Consider the following 14390-nt stretch of genomic DNA (forward strand, 5'->3'; position numbering starts at 1 on the left):
GACAAGATGGTGATCAACGACTTTTTGTGGTAAAACTCACTTCAACCCTTACAGGTGGAGTTTTCTTGTCTACAAACATCCACAAAAGCTCACCATTTAACCCTTGTCTTTTTGGTATGAAATACAGATATCTAGTGATATCTATATTTCCTTACACACGCACACACACACACACACACACTCACTGCGCAGTTAACTTTTACTTTATTTCTGTTTACTTATTTTAAACACAGAGGACGCCGCTATCCTATGCAGAATTTAACTAGTTTACAACTCGGGGAGCCTGCCCTTACAAACTAGGGGAGCCTGCCCTCCCGCGGACTTTAACTGTTTTAAAATTTCTATTTTACCTGATAGAGTCTAGAATTGTCAGGGTTTTAGTACAAAAGGGGGACCTCGTTACCCCATGCGGAATTTAACTATTTAAGATAGAGGACACCGCCGTCCTTCACGAGGTTTAAACTGTTTGCAAAGGGGAATCTCGTGACCCCACGCTGAGAGGACTTCAAAAGGGGAATCTCGTGACCCCACGCCCTTCACTTCGATCTTTTTTTCTTTTTTTTTATATTATTATATTTTTATAAATTTTTTATATTTTATATATTTTTCTTCCAATAATTCACTCACTCCTTATTAAAAGAAAAACTACTCACAATTCTCTGCGTCCTCGAAATGCTTCAACCGTCGGACCCCAGCTTGTAAGGGAGAGACCAGTCCCGTAAAGGGTCTCTTTGCTGCGGCCGCAGGCTTATCTGGATCTCACTCACCTGCTGGGGGTCGTCGGGTATCTTGCAATCCGGCTCGAAGGACCAATTAATGTTAGGTTTAAACACCAAACACCTTATTCAGCAACCTGCACAAAGAATGACACAGAGAATTTAGTATATTTTACTTGCAAGGAGAGGGGATCAGAAACTGCATTCAGTTACAACTTCAAACCCACTCTGAAGCAGTATCTGCTCTCCAAGCCCTTTATTGAAGAAACGCCCTGATTACAATGTGGTTTCAACCGCTAAAGGGGGAGGGAACAGAACCCAGTTGAAACCAGAATTTTCGTACAACATCATACAACATCAGAGGATAAGGAGAACCCCTCTCCTTATCTAGTTGCACAGTTCTCCATTCTCCTCCACACCCTTAACGACATCTGTTAACAGCAGTCGCAGTCAGCATCCCTCCTGCACAGACTTAAAAAACATTAATGACACAGCAAACAAAACTAAATGTTTTAACACTCTTTGTAATATGAGTAAGATAGAGATAACAAACTGTGTAAGTATAATATGATTAAAGTAGAATAACTTATGTACAATTAATTAACCCAACATTTGGACAAACGGACGTGAACATCAGGAGTTATAGGAAGACTACTCTGTAATTCCTACAGCACAACATCCTCCCCTATGTTAGCATTTCTACTTTTTTGTATTTTGTGGTGCTGTCTAATCATTTATGTATCACAATGACATGGCCTCTCGACATGTTAGAGAACAAACAGTTAAAGCTAATTCTCACTAATGTTCTCTAATGACATCCTCATGGCCTGAGATAATTGACTTGTATCTGTACTCATCCTGTTACATCTCAGTACTGCATTTGGTACAGTCGATTATAATATTCTTTTAGAAAGACTTAAATTATCATGATCTTGGCGCTGATGATGAGCCTGATTACTAATTTCATTCACCTGATTAGCTCCGCTCAGTTTCTCATGACAGTTCATGTGTTTCACCTGCTCCAGCCTCTATTTAACCAGCCTTCTTCCAGTCATCAGTGCCAGTACCTCTTCGGATCTCTGATCGCCTGGATCTGATTTCTAACCGCATTGTTGACATTTTGGCTTTGTCTTCGCCCTTTGGATTGTCCTGCCTTCCTTCATCTGCTCGGTTCTGACCTCCTGCCTGTTCTTGAGTCTTCGGGTCTTCAGCGTCTGGGACTCTTTCAGCAGCCTCCGCCGTGTCTTGTCGGTAGCGCTCTTTCTGGAAATGATTAACACATTAATAATCATCATCCACCAGATAGATGTGGTCACTAAACTGTGTTCTCAGCCTACAGAGGTTCTTGCCTTAGACACCCTTGATGCTCACTGCAGATCCAATTTCTTAATAAATTTTTTTTGAGAAATCTAACTGTCTGCTTTGTCCTCTTGTTCTGAGTCTTGACATTAATATTTTGTAAGAATTAAGGGAATGGCACTAGGCTGGTTTAAATCTTATTTATCTGACAGATTTCAGTTTCAGGTATAAAAGCCTGGATGACTCTGAACTTTCAGTTTCAATAAAAAAAAAGAATGCAACTGTTTTTGGCATCTACTTAATCATATTTAGTTACTTTAACACAATTGTTCTATGTTTGTAGGGTAGGACATGAGCGTTAACAGCCCGATCCGGAAAGAGAGAATTTCAGTCTGGATAGATATTTCTCCTTGGCTCTACCCTGGCCCTTTTGTGGCTCTACCTTTCTTATACCTCATCAAAAATAGTAAGGTTAACCAGAGCTATTATCTGTTTGTGCTGCTATATGTTGGGCTGCTGGGTCACATAGGAACCACTTCTCCTAATTCTGCTCTATTCTATCTTTACTTTCTCATTCTGAAGTGTTTGTTAGTTCAGCCCATAAATGTGTACTATATCTGCTATTCCCATCATAGTAGCTTCTTCATGACATGGCAGCTTTCTTTTGTCCCACTTCTGCTGCCTGCACTACCCAAGTCAGCTGTGTACTTAAGCAGTCTGTTTCCTTCCTCCCATGTCAGTTTGTCTTTGTTTCTTCCAGCAAGCGTTCTAGTCTTTTTACCCAAGCTTTCTAGGCCAGTGTTTTTGGTTACCTCTTGACTTGACTGGTAATCAGTGTACCAACCTTTGGACTGTCTTTAAACTACAGAATTTTGGAAACTCTGAGTTCTCAGTTGAGTCATATCTGTCCAATTTCCTCTCACAATAATAGAGTCTAGCCTGTTTTTACAGTGCTTTATTATGACTAACTGTATTTGCTCTCTTTCATCCCTTTAACATGAAAATTGACTCAGAGCTCATCTTCTCAACTCTTTCTTTCCAAGACTGAGCCCCTTGTGGAGCTAATTTACAATGAACATAGAACATATTTACAGTGCTTTTATGTTTGTTTTGTATTTCTGCTTCTTTTTCTATGTCTGCTTCTGCCTCCTTGAACCCCAGTCGGCCTCTGCAGATGACCGCTCACACTGGGCCTCAATCTGCTGGAGGTTTCTTCCCATTTAAAGGGAGTTTTCCTCTCCACACTCGCTGCATGCATGCGCGATAAGATCAATGAGTCGATGCAATCCGCTGGATTTCCTTAGATAGAAAATTTTGAACTGATCTGACTGTATGATCTGGTTGAATTGTCTCTGTAAAGTGCCTTAAGATGAAGTGTTGAGAATTGGCACTATATAAATAAACTGAATTGGAATTTGATCTTTCTTATTTCTTGCATATCTCCCATACATGCTAGGGTGTAACTTACAGTTTAGAACATCCCTCTGGAGTTCATTCTTCTGATGGCAGGGGCATGTTCATTGACACAGATATTTACTTTTGAGAGATGAAGTAAGGAATAAATAAAAGAGACTGGCCTTTAATGGTATTTTACTACCAAATCTCTTTTTAGAAATACCCTTACTGTTTACTACTACTTTATATTAGTCTAAACACAGTCCCAATGGATACAGGTTTTTGGTTCAACTGTAGAGATTTTATCCAAAACTACACTGCAAAAACAATCCAGAAATAAGTAAAAAATTTCTTAAATTAAGTATATTTAGCCTTAATTTGAGCAGGTAAATAAGATGATTTGCCAATGGAATGAGTATTTTCACCCTTAAAATAAGATAGTTAGATAATATTTACATGAAATAAGAAGATAAAATTGTTTTTTCTTATTTTAAAAGGAAATTGTCTTGTTCCATTGGCAAAGTGTCTTACTTACCTCCTCAAATCAAGGAAAAACGCACTTATTTTAAGAAAAAATAACTTATTGAGATTTCTTTTTTTTGCAGTGTACTCATCAGTTGCAGCAGCTGGTGCAGCTCTAGTTAGACTCTGAGAAACATATTGACCTTTTCTAAAAGTGATGATAAGGGAGTACATTTTATTTTCTGAAGCACATACCTTCAAAGACTGATATCCATAGCTCAGCCTCTCCCTCCCCACGAGTCTTTGGAGTAGTGGGGAGAAAGATGTGGCTCAACGGTGGCTGACTGGTTGGCTGGTCAGGCTACACTGGAATGTGGGCTCTTTTGTTTGTCTGGGAGAGGAGTGGGTCAGGGGGAGAATGCCATTGATGATTGCGGGGAGGAAGAATGAACCTCCAGGAAGTGTTCTCGCTGTCCGCTACTCCCCCCCAGGCCCCCACTTGCGTTCTGTCTGTCTCTCTCCATCTTTTTTTTCCCACTGTGTGAGAACCTTCACCGTTCTGAGCCTCTCTCCGCTGAGGCCACGGTCTCTAGGCACAACCACTGCTTTGTCTTTGCCCTGTGAACACACACACCCCTCCTCTGCTGGGTGCCTGCATTTGCCAGGGTATGAGAAACCCGGGGCCAAGGCTCCTATTCTTATCCACATCACTGCCCCTGGAAGGATGTGAGTGTGTGTCTCTGTGAATTGGTGCTGAATGATAAATTGTGTTTCTACATGCCTTACACTTTTCATTTATCAAGATCAACTTATTTTCATGTCTTCCTAAAAAATGTGTATTTTATGTTTGTCTGCTGAAAACAGCCAACCTGAAGATGGACTATGTTGCTAAGTGGATAAGAATCTATCTAGTGGCCCCTTCCAAGCAGTGGCTGCCACCTCCCTTCACATTGCTCACTCCCTTCTGTGTTAGAAGGCTGCAAGGAGCTGCAAATGGCTCTTTCAAAGCGCACAACAGCTGGAACACGGGGCAAAGGTGACTGAAGCAGTTGGGGGAGCACAAGAAGAGCCAGAGGGGGAGGAAAGGAGGCAGAGGGGCCACGAGATGAGCAGCTGCAACTTTGAGCCCCTGTTTCTTCACATTGTCACCACATATATTGCCTAAATGGTTACAGAGAAAACTCAGGATGACGTTTGACTCATCTCTACTTGGTCCTAGCTAAAACTTCATAATTGAATTGGATTTCTAAAAGTTCACAAAGGGCCACTGACCTGCTGTGAAACAAGAAGAGATTTATACTTCTTTGATCGGTTCAGATACCACAGAGATCACTTCTCTGAGGCAGAAAATAGTTTCTTTCTTCCAAAAGCAGATGAAAAACCACATGCAACATTTTTGAGCAGCTTGCTAAATTAATCAAATTTAAACCCTTAATCCTGGATACTTCTGAGCAAGGGAATGAGCAAACAAGGTGGAATTCTCTACATAAATACAAAACTAAAGGCTCAATCTAACCTTTTATGGTTATTTTATAACTGTGAACAAATGAGCAACACCCATAAAATAATATGAGTAGAGCCTGTTAATGCATCAGACTTGATTTACTGGGAATAGGCAGGAAGTGCTTGGGAACAGTTAAGAAACATAATGAATATGCATCTAAACAACTCAAACTGTTAAACTTCTAATAGAGAGCTTATTTATTTGCATATATATATATATCTATATATATATAGATATATATATAGATATATATATATAGATATATATATATAGTAAATAACCTCACTATTCAAAGATGATAAGACATTATAAAACCCTACAAAAGTCAGTTTTCACATTTTGCTGCTTTAAAACCACAAACCTCAATGTATTTGCAATCTTATACATCGGTAAACCTATAGAAAGTTGTGCTGAAGAAGAAAAGTTTTTTTTTTTTTACAAATATTAATCTGAAAACTGTAGCTTCTAAATACATTCCACCCTAGTCAGAAACCTCAACACTGCGTCAAGGGATTTAAAAAAAAAAAAAAATCCCTATTTTCTTCTGCTCAAAGGAGCATCCCTTACAGGATGACGCTGTCACTACCGTGCTTCGAAGTGGTGATGGTGTTTGTTGTCCATGATGTGGGTTCTTATTTCTCCATCACATACCGTGTTTGTTAAGTTGATATTATTGAACCAAAGTATCTTCTTCCACGTGTTTTGGTGTGTTTCCATTGTTAAAAGTTTGTGTAAGATAATGCCTTAGTAGGTTATCAACAGAAGCATCCTCTTTCAAAATTGACATTATGAATTAGAATTTGATCTGCTTCTCCTGTTTAAACAAATGTATTCAAACAAAACTCTTAGGCAGCCACATTTATACTTAGAAAAATCTCAGACTGGTGGACTTTATTTACTAATTACTTTTTTAGGTGTATTAGAGTAAAGCAGGCTGATTTAAAATCTGTTCAAGTCCATATTCTTATCTTCAGCTACCACAGAATACATGTAAGATTAAACAATACTACTTATACTTCAGTGATAGTACCAAGGTGTTACTTTGTTTTTTCTCTTATACTATATCCATTGGTTGTGCTGTTCTTTTTACATCTCTTTGCAGGTGATGAAGAAGACTGAAGATTTTTTATCATTATCTCCCTTTTATCCCCTCTTTCTTTAATCTTTTCTCCCTTTTTTCAGTTTTTCCTTTCCTGTTCTACTTACATTGCAGTGTCCATATAATATGTACTACGCCCCGCATGATTTATAATAAAGTTATTTCTATGTATAAATCAAGCAGAACGCTATGGCGATAGCCGTACTGCTCCACTTGTGAAAGTAAATCTGTTGGGCTCTTTTTTGGAATCAAGACAATTATTCTTATTGCCACATTGCCAGACACTGTTAAAAAAAAAGAAATGAGTTAAAGTCTGTAATGTAATGTGGACGGATACAAATTTGTTTAAAGCAGATATTGTCATTTGTATGGAAGAGCATTAGGGCCACTGAAAAAATAAAAAAAGTTAAGTGATTTTTAAATTTTACTTCATTTTAATATGGGAAAAAAGTCAGACTTCTGACTTTAATATCAGAATTCTGACTTTAGTCTCAGAATTCTGACTTTTTTCTCAGAAATCTGACTTTAATCTCAGAATCCTCTTCCATACAATTGCTTCAGGTTCACTACACAAAATATACGGAAGAGGATTAGGGCCCCTGAAGAAATAAAAAAACTTAACTGATTTTTAATTATTATTACAGTTTAATATGGGAAAAAAGTCAGAATTCTGACTTTAATCTCAGAATTCTGACCTTTTCTCAAAATTCTTACTTTAATCTTAGAATTCTGACTTTTTTCTCTGAATTCTGACTGAATTCTGAAAGCTAACAAACTTAGTTTTAATGATCCCTCGGGCACGTAAAAAGTTTCCTAATTTCATCATTTTTAAACAATGTGTCACTAGCCCTCTCAAACAATTTACATCTTTGTCAGTGACGCTGAGTTCTCCCACACCTCTTCCTTCATGGTGCCCATCTACATTAAGGTTCACGCTTCTGAGATTAAAGTCAGAATTCTGAGAAAAAGTCAGAATTGTGGGGGAAAAAAGTCAAAATTCTGAGATTAAAGTCAGAATTCTGAGAAAAAGTCAGAATTCAGAGATAAATTCAGAATTCTGAGATTCAAATCAGAATTCTGATTTTTTTTTCTAATATTATACAGAAATAAAATTTAAAAATCAGTTAACCTTTTCTATTTTTTCAGTGGCCCTAATCCTCTTCCGTACAAAGAGGATTTATGACCATGAAAGCCAGCACTGTTTGTGGGGACAGGTGTTTCAAAAAGACAGCAAATGTACCCTCCCTCCCCTCCTCCAGTGTAGCCCTCTGGCTGCTACTTGCTGCCGCTGTGTGAAATCCCGGAGTAGTACAGAACTTATTGTTGTGGAGCACTATCGCGAGACTTGTGCTATTATCAACCTGCTCTGACACACACACACACACATACACACACACAGGCATACAGCAGCGCTGTGAGTGCAGCCTGCCTGCCTTCCCAGGGTCGGGACTGGAAGCCTCAAGAAACGGCAAGAAGAAGCAAACATCTGGCCGCACATCATGAGAGCAGCCCGGAGCTTATAGCAGGGGAGGAAAAGGACGTCGGCAGGAGTGGAGATACATGTAAGCAAAAGGGTGATGTTGTTTTTGTGCTTTTTAAAACGGAGAAAGCGAAAGTTAAAAAAAAAAAAAAAAAAAAAGCGTCCCCCCCTCCTCCTCCCCTCAGCGCAGTTTCTGATTGTGAGTTTAAAAGGCTCCCAGCATGGACACGCCGCTCTGTTTTTCTTCTTTATTAAAACAAAAGTGAGTAAGTCGAAAATCGTCACAAAACTTAAACTTCTTTTTTTTGGTGCATAGTTTATTTATTATTTTTAATTATTCTCTAAACAAGTGCTCCCAGTTCAGCGCGTGCTTAATGGGTGGCCTTTAAAGCGGTGCTTCGTGATATTGAAAAGTTTAAAATACAGTTACGGCTCTAAATTCATGAATATATATTTATTTTTATTATTTTGGGGTCTTTTTTTGAGCGCGTTAACATATGGCATAAAGCGGAGCACAGCTGGAGGTAGCGTTTCCATTGCGGTGATGTCAGAGCAGCTGACTCCACAGCTTGCAGTGTAATTAGCAGGCAGAGCAGCAGTTTACTCACTCTGCACAGCTCTTATTTTTTCACCTCAGCCTCCTGGACGAGCTTCTTCACTTTGTTGGGGTTTTTTTCTTTCCTAATCGGAGAAAAACCGTTGTTTTAAAATCCGGGATTACCAATCTGGGAATAATTCTTCGGGAATTTTTGTTTGTTTTTTTTACTTTGCGATGCAAAGGTTGGTGAGCGCAAAAATAATCTGAACCATAATGCTTTCAAGTTAGACGAAGTTAATAGTGTTGAATGTTAGATTCGTTGCAGCTTTGAGTTATGAGTTCACATGCAGAATAGAAATAATGATTAAATAAAAGTTTATATCTAAAAGAAAAGTGCAAAAAAAATAAATAAATCTATGTTTCATTTGGATGTAAAAGAGCGCATACGTATGGGTTTTATATTTCTATTAAATACAGGCAACATGTCTCTTCACCCAGGATGTCGTTTTGCCTGGGGGCGGCAGAGCCACTTTTTGGGTTTAAGGAAACATAGATTGAAACATGATGACGCCTCAAATTTGGACTTTATTAACTATAAAATGAGCACATGTTCTTGAAAAGAACATATGTTATTGATCTTATATTTTTTTGCAGTTAAATATATTTGATCTAATTAAGAACAACAGTAATTATTATGACTCAAAACAGAGTTATCTTAATACGGGTATGTCATGCGCCACACACCCAGGCAATAATCCAGTCGTTCCAGCCTTTTTATTAACATCCTATTTAGATCCTGTCAAAATGTATCTTTCTTTCTTGATTTAATATAATAACAAACATTCAGGGCACCAGATCATATTGTGCTCAGGACCTTCTTTGATGGTGTGGCTCTGTTTAAATCTTAATCTAGTGCATTAATTTAACACTATTGGCAAACACCTCTTTTTATTTGTTTACCACATTGAAAACATCCAAAACTTCAAAAACGATTTTAAGAATGCAACATTTTTTTTCCTCACAGTTTACAAATTAAACTTTATTTAATTACCTTAAAATATTTTTGCACCAAGTTTGACATAACCCTATTATTATTATTATTATTATTATTATAGTACTGTTTACATTTACCTCAAGTTAGGGTGGTTCTCTCTAAAGTATTCTTGAATGGATATTTACATTTTTAAAACTTTTGAAAAATCTGAAAAATCGTTATTTGTTTAAAAGCATCTCTGGCTGTTTAATCGCCCAGTTATTGTTTGATTAGTGTTATGATTTTAAGCAGTTGATTATCAAAGACAGTCCTCCCAAAACACCAACGTGACTAAAAATGTAATTTAGCAATCACAATTTCTTCAAGTTCTTGTGCTGACCTCCAATGGAATGACACCCTGAGTGGTGAGCCATATTGCCCATATCATAAACTATCAAATGATGTGAGCTTATATAAATGTTTAAAACTCATTCATTATCATGGTTTCTGGCGGTGGTGCTCATTTTCTCTTTGCTCTTTAGTTGTGACATGTTTCCCTGCACTGTGCCCTCTATGGGCGCCTCGCTTGGTTTATCCACTATCCTGTTTTTCCTGTTTTTCCATCAGGTTATGAAGGAAGAATGGAGTTCCCAGACCATAGCCGCCAGTTGCTGCAATGTCTGAGTCAGCAGCGTCACCAAGGCTTCCTCTGTGACTGCACTGTTCTCGTCGGGGAGGCTCGGTTCAAAGCCCACAGAGCTGTGCTGGCCTCCTGCAGCATGTATTTCCACCTCTTCTACAGGGACCAGCTGGACAAAAGGGACGTTGTGCATCTCAACAGTGACATTGTGACGGCCCAGGCTTTCAGTCTGCTCCTTGAATTTATGTATGAGGGGAAGCTGGAGTTCAGTGCTCTGCCTGTGGAGGATGTTCTGGCTGCTGCCAGCTACCTCCACATGTACGATATAGTAAAAGTCTGCAAAGGCAAACTTAAAGATAAAGAACTTTCCTCCCTGGATGAGAAGTTAGGGGAGGGTTTGGGACTTGGCTGCCTGGACAGGGAGAATTCCATAGATGGTGAGCTGCACTGTAAGCAGCTAATTCAGCGCCACTCTCACGGGCTTCTCAGGGCCCCCCCTGTGGAAGACTTTGACACAGACAACAGTGAAGTCAAGCTGGCTGTCACAGATTGTGAAAGGTCCATGCAGAGCAGGCAGAAGGCGAACGGTCACTCCGGCAGGTCCCCGGACCTTGTAGGTGTCAATTATATGTCAGCAGAGGCCGAGACCTGCATCCAAACAGCTGGAAAAACAAAAGCTGATGTCAGTAGCTCCACCGTATTGCTGTCCCAGAGGTCCCGGGCTTCAGATGACATGGACTGTGCGCTGGATTTGTCTTTCAAGCCTCTGTCTAGCAGAGATCTCTTACACCCCTCCTACGTCTCGGGACAGCTGGCCCTCGACAGCCAGCAGCAGGGCACTGAGCCACTTGTTAAAGACGAACACGACTTGCTGTCAGAGCAGGAGGACAGTGAGCCGATGAGCCCTGAGAGCCAGCGCTTTGGGAATAGTGCCAGGAGCTCAGTGGTGACAGGGTTCGCTGCCCTCTTCCCAGGCAACAACGGCGCTACAGCCGCCCTGCTCTCCCAGGAGGAGGACCTGATGGACGAGGAGGGGGAGGCCTGCAGGAGGAGGGAGGGCGTTCCAGGCAGGGAGCCGGACAGCAGGGGCAGGCTACTGGGGGACAGCGAGGAAGAGGAGGAGGATGACCTGGCCTCCTCCGACATATCCACCTCCAGCGGGGTGCTTCTGCCTCCGGGCCAACAGGTGTGTGTGTGTCCCCTCTGCAGCAAAGTCTTCCCCAGCCCCCACGTGCTGCAGCTGCACCTCAGCTCGCACTTTCGCGAGAAGGACGGTGCCCGCTCCAAGCTTTCCCCGGACGGCTCCGTCCCAACATGCATGCAGTGCAACAAGACCTTCTCGTGCATGTATACCCTTAAGCGCCACGAGCGTACTCACTCCGGGGAGAAGCCTTTCACCTGTGCCCAGTGCGGCAAGAGCTTCCAGTACTCCCACAACCTGAGTCGCCATGCTGTGGTTCATACCCGTGAGAAGCCTCATGCCTGTAAGTGGTGTGAGCGGCGTTTCACCCAGTCTGGAGACCTTTACCGCCACATCAGGAAGTTTCACTGTGGCCTTGTTAAAACTCTTGCCATTGGATAAAACACCTCTCACCAGTGCCGTAAAAGACAGAATGTCCTTTCACACACTGAATTCTACTGCTGAAGCGTTTTTGCTGTTCGTATAAACAAATTGGCAGTTTGTTAAAGACAAATCTTGGGGCATATCTTACGTTTCTAATGATGTAGCAACTTTCAAACTGGAGCTGTATCCTGTGCTGGACTGTGTCAGAGGCTGCTGAGATTATTGGATCTGTGTCACAGAGAGGTCAACCAATCAGTTGATGCACTTGATAGTTTCCGTCTTTATTGTTTTGTCTGTTTAGTTTAGTTGATGAGCGTTTGTGATGAGAGGTTCAAATCCTTTCGGCAACGCATCATGCTTAGACAAAATCTTGAGGGAGAAAGAATGAGGTTTGTTTGTGCACATGGGAGATCAGAACCGTCCGTGAGAAGCAATATACAATTTCTTTTTAAATGACTACATCATTTAATTATTATTTATTCTGTTTTTTTTTTTTAGCCCTTAAACTATCATGAAGCAGAAACACAAATGAAGCTTAACTACTGGAAGTATGGATTTTCGCCATTTAAGTTTTTATGTTGTATGAGAAGAAGCAAGCAGACTGTCACATGTTTTTCTTTTTCCTTTTGGATGTATTCAGTTTCCAGCCTTTTAGTTTTGAACACATCTTTTTGGATTCGCCTTAAATGTTCTGCTTTATAGACAGAACAGTGATAACGATTAGCTGAGATGCACCAATCAGGCTTTTCTTGATCAATTCTGATTCTGTTTCACTTCAGCGGCTGCTTATACGTACTCTGTAGTTTTGTCATTTTTAAGACCAGAATATATTAAAGTAAAACATAAGCTGCAGATTCACTGACAAAGATAGTAGTCTAACAAAAAATAATATTTGAAGAATATGCATATATAAAAAGCATCAAAGAATGTAGCTTTAATCTTTTTCTGTATTGTTTTCTCCAATTCAAAAGGAAAAAAGTGCATTAAGGGAAAATTTGTTTAAAATATTTTTGATCCCCAAAAACAAACTGGTTTAAACCTGTATTAAACAGGAAATAAATAAGACTTTTTATTATTGGATCTGCTGATCCCCAGCCAGAACAGACTGCTTGTTGGAACATTTTAAATCAGTAAATGATTGATTAGTTCATCCATAATAATATCAAACAGCAAATATAAAGCATCCAGCATTTACATTTCATTGAAGAAGTTTGTATTGTCAAAAGAGTTCAGATATTAGTAGGATTAACTGAATAACCTAGCTATGCTGCTGCCTAACAGCTACACTCTTGTTTCTTTTACAGGAACATTACAGACAGTAAATTGTCTGCTTGCCTTTTTCTTATTTTGATGCGTTTAATAAATGGCTTTAAAGCCAGATGTTATATTTTCCCTATTGTTATACCTGCTTTTGTTGACTGAAAATTGGCTGATTCTGATCTTTGTCAGTGCATCTGACACAAATTTAAATCAGATCCAAAATATAATCTAATCCATTAAAGATAACCTTATTGGAGAATCTCCGAATTTTGCTCAAATTAATTCCATTTAGGGTTAGTCTGGCTTGTCTTTGTATGCAGAATCATGACAGAATAAATTGTAGTAGTTCTTCGTTTATGTCCATCTAATACGAGGAAAAGAAACAGATTATCTTCCATGTACAACCTGCTGATTACAGAACCGATCATGAGAAATTGCCTGATTCTGATCTCTGACTGATTCACTGATCAATGCATCTCTAGAGAGTTATTAAAAACTAACATCTATAACACTGATGCCTGAGGAAATTCTTAATGCTTGACCTAGAGTACTTACTAGAATAACACAAGTTGCTATGCTTTTATTTTGTAAACTCTTGAAGCCTCGGGGAAAAACATGGATTACTTTCAACATACCAGAAGCGTTACCAGTTACCAAAAAAAAAAAGCAATACGTAATAAAATAACTAAATCCAGTTTGTGTTATCAAGACGTTTGGATCAGAGGCAATCAGTGGTTTTTCAATGAAGTTAGTTATTGGTATGACGCAAAAGGTACCCTGATGGCGCAGAGTCGGGATAAGAAGGCATCAAACTTGTGCCATTCAGCTGCTTCTAAGGACTTTTCTCCTTGTTTTGCACCGCTGTATCTGTGTAATTACTACTGATGAAACCTATGCTCCTTTTTCAGACAGGAAATTGTTCTGTTTGTTTGTGCATAGGTGCTGTTATTGATTCTTAACTGGGGGGGTATCACTAAACGTTCATAATGTTCATCTAATCTGTCCTGAGAAGACTTGATCAGAACTTATTTATTAGTCGGACTTGGTTCAGGGTTTACCTGTAGGTATTTATGTTTTTTTTTTTTGCCTAGTGATCTTGGTACACATTAACTGGTGTTGGGTCTGTCAGTTTGTTTTTATTTACACTGTTTAAATCAACTTACTGTAAATGTATTTTTTAATATATATTATTTGGAAAATCTGTCCAGTTTTCAAGATTTCTCATATGGAACACAGATAAGCACTTGTTTTTAGCATGCATATGATTTCAACGCTATTGTCTAGGCTGCTATTTCTTACTATTTGTTTATTTAATGTAAATATATATTATATTTATCAGATTGTTTTTGTTTTTCCCATGTTACAAAATGTGTGAGTGGACAGGACTTTTTCAGTTTTCTTTCCTTTTCCTGGTTAGGGAGTCTGTTAACCTTTCTTCTAGTTACAAGTCATTTAAAAAG

The 14390-nt window shown here is 39.3% G+C and overlaps 1 protein-coding gene across 1 annotated transcript; it reads left to right on the forward strand.

Annotated features, from left to right (window-relative positions):
* Positions 1-7838: 7838 nt before the first annotated feature.
* zbtb42 (zinc finger and BTB domain containing 42) lies at positions 7839-14390 on the forward strand. Its single transcript, XM_038294466.1, has 2 exons — positions 7839-8037; positions 10094-14390. Exon 2 carries the CDS (start codon positions 10108-10110, stop codon positions 11686-11688), a length of 1581 nt encoding a protein of 526 aa, XP_038150394.1. The 5' UTR covers positions 7839-8037; positions 10094-10107; the 3' UTR covers positions 11689-14390.

The sequence above is a fragment of the Cyprinodon tularosa genome, unplaced genomic scaffold (assembly GCF_016077235.1).
Source record: "Cyprinodon tularosa strain WSP-4 unplaced genomic scaffold, ASM1607723v1 ctg340, whole genome shotgun sequence".
Lineage (NCBI taxonomy): Eukaryota > Metazoa > Chordata > Actinopteri > Cyprinodontiformes > Cyprinodontidae > Cyprinodon > Cyprinodon tularosa.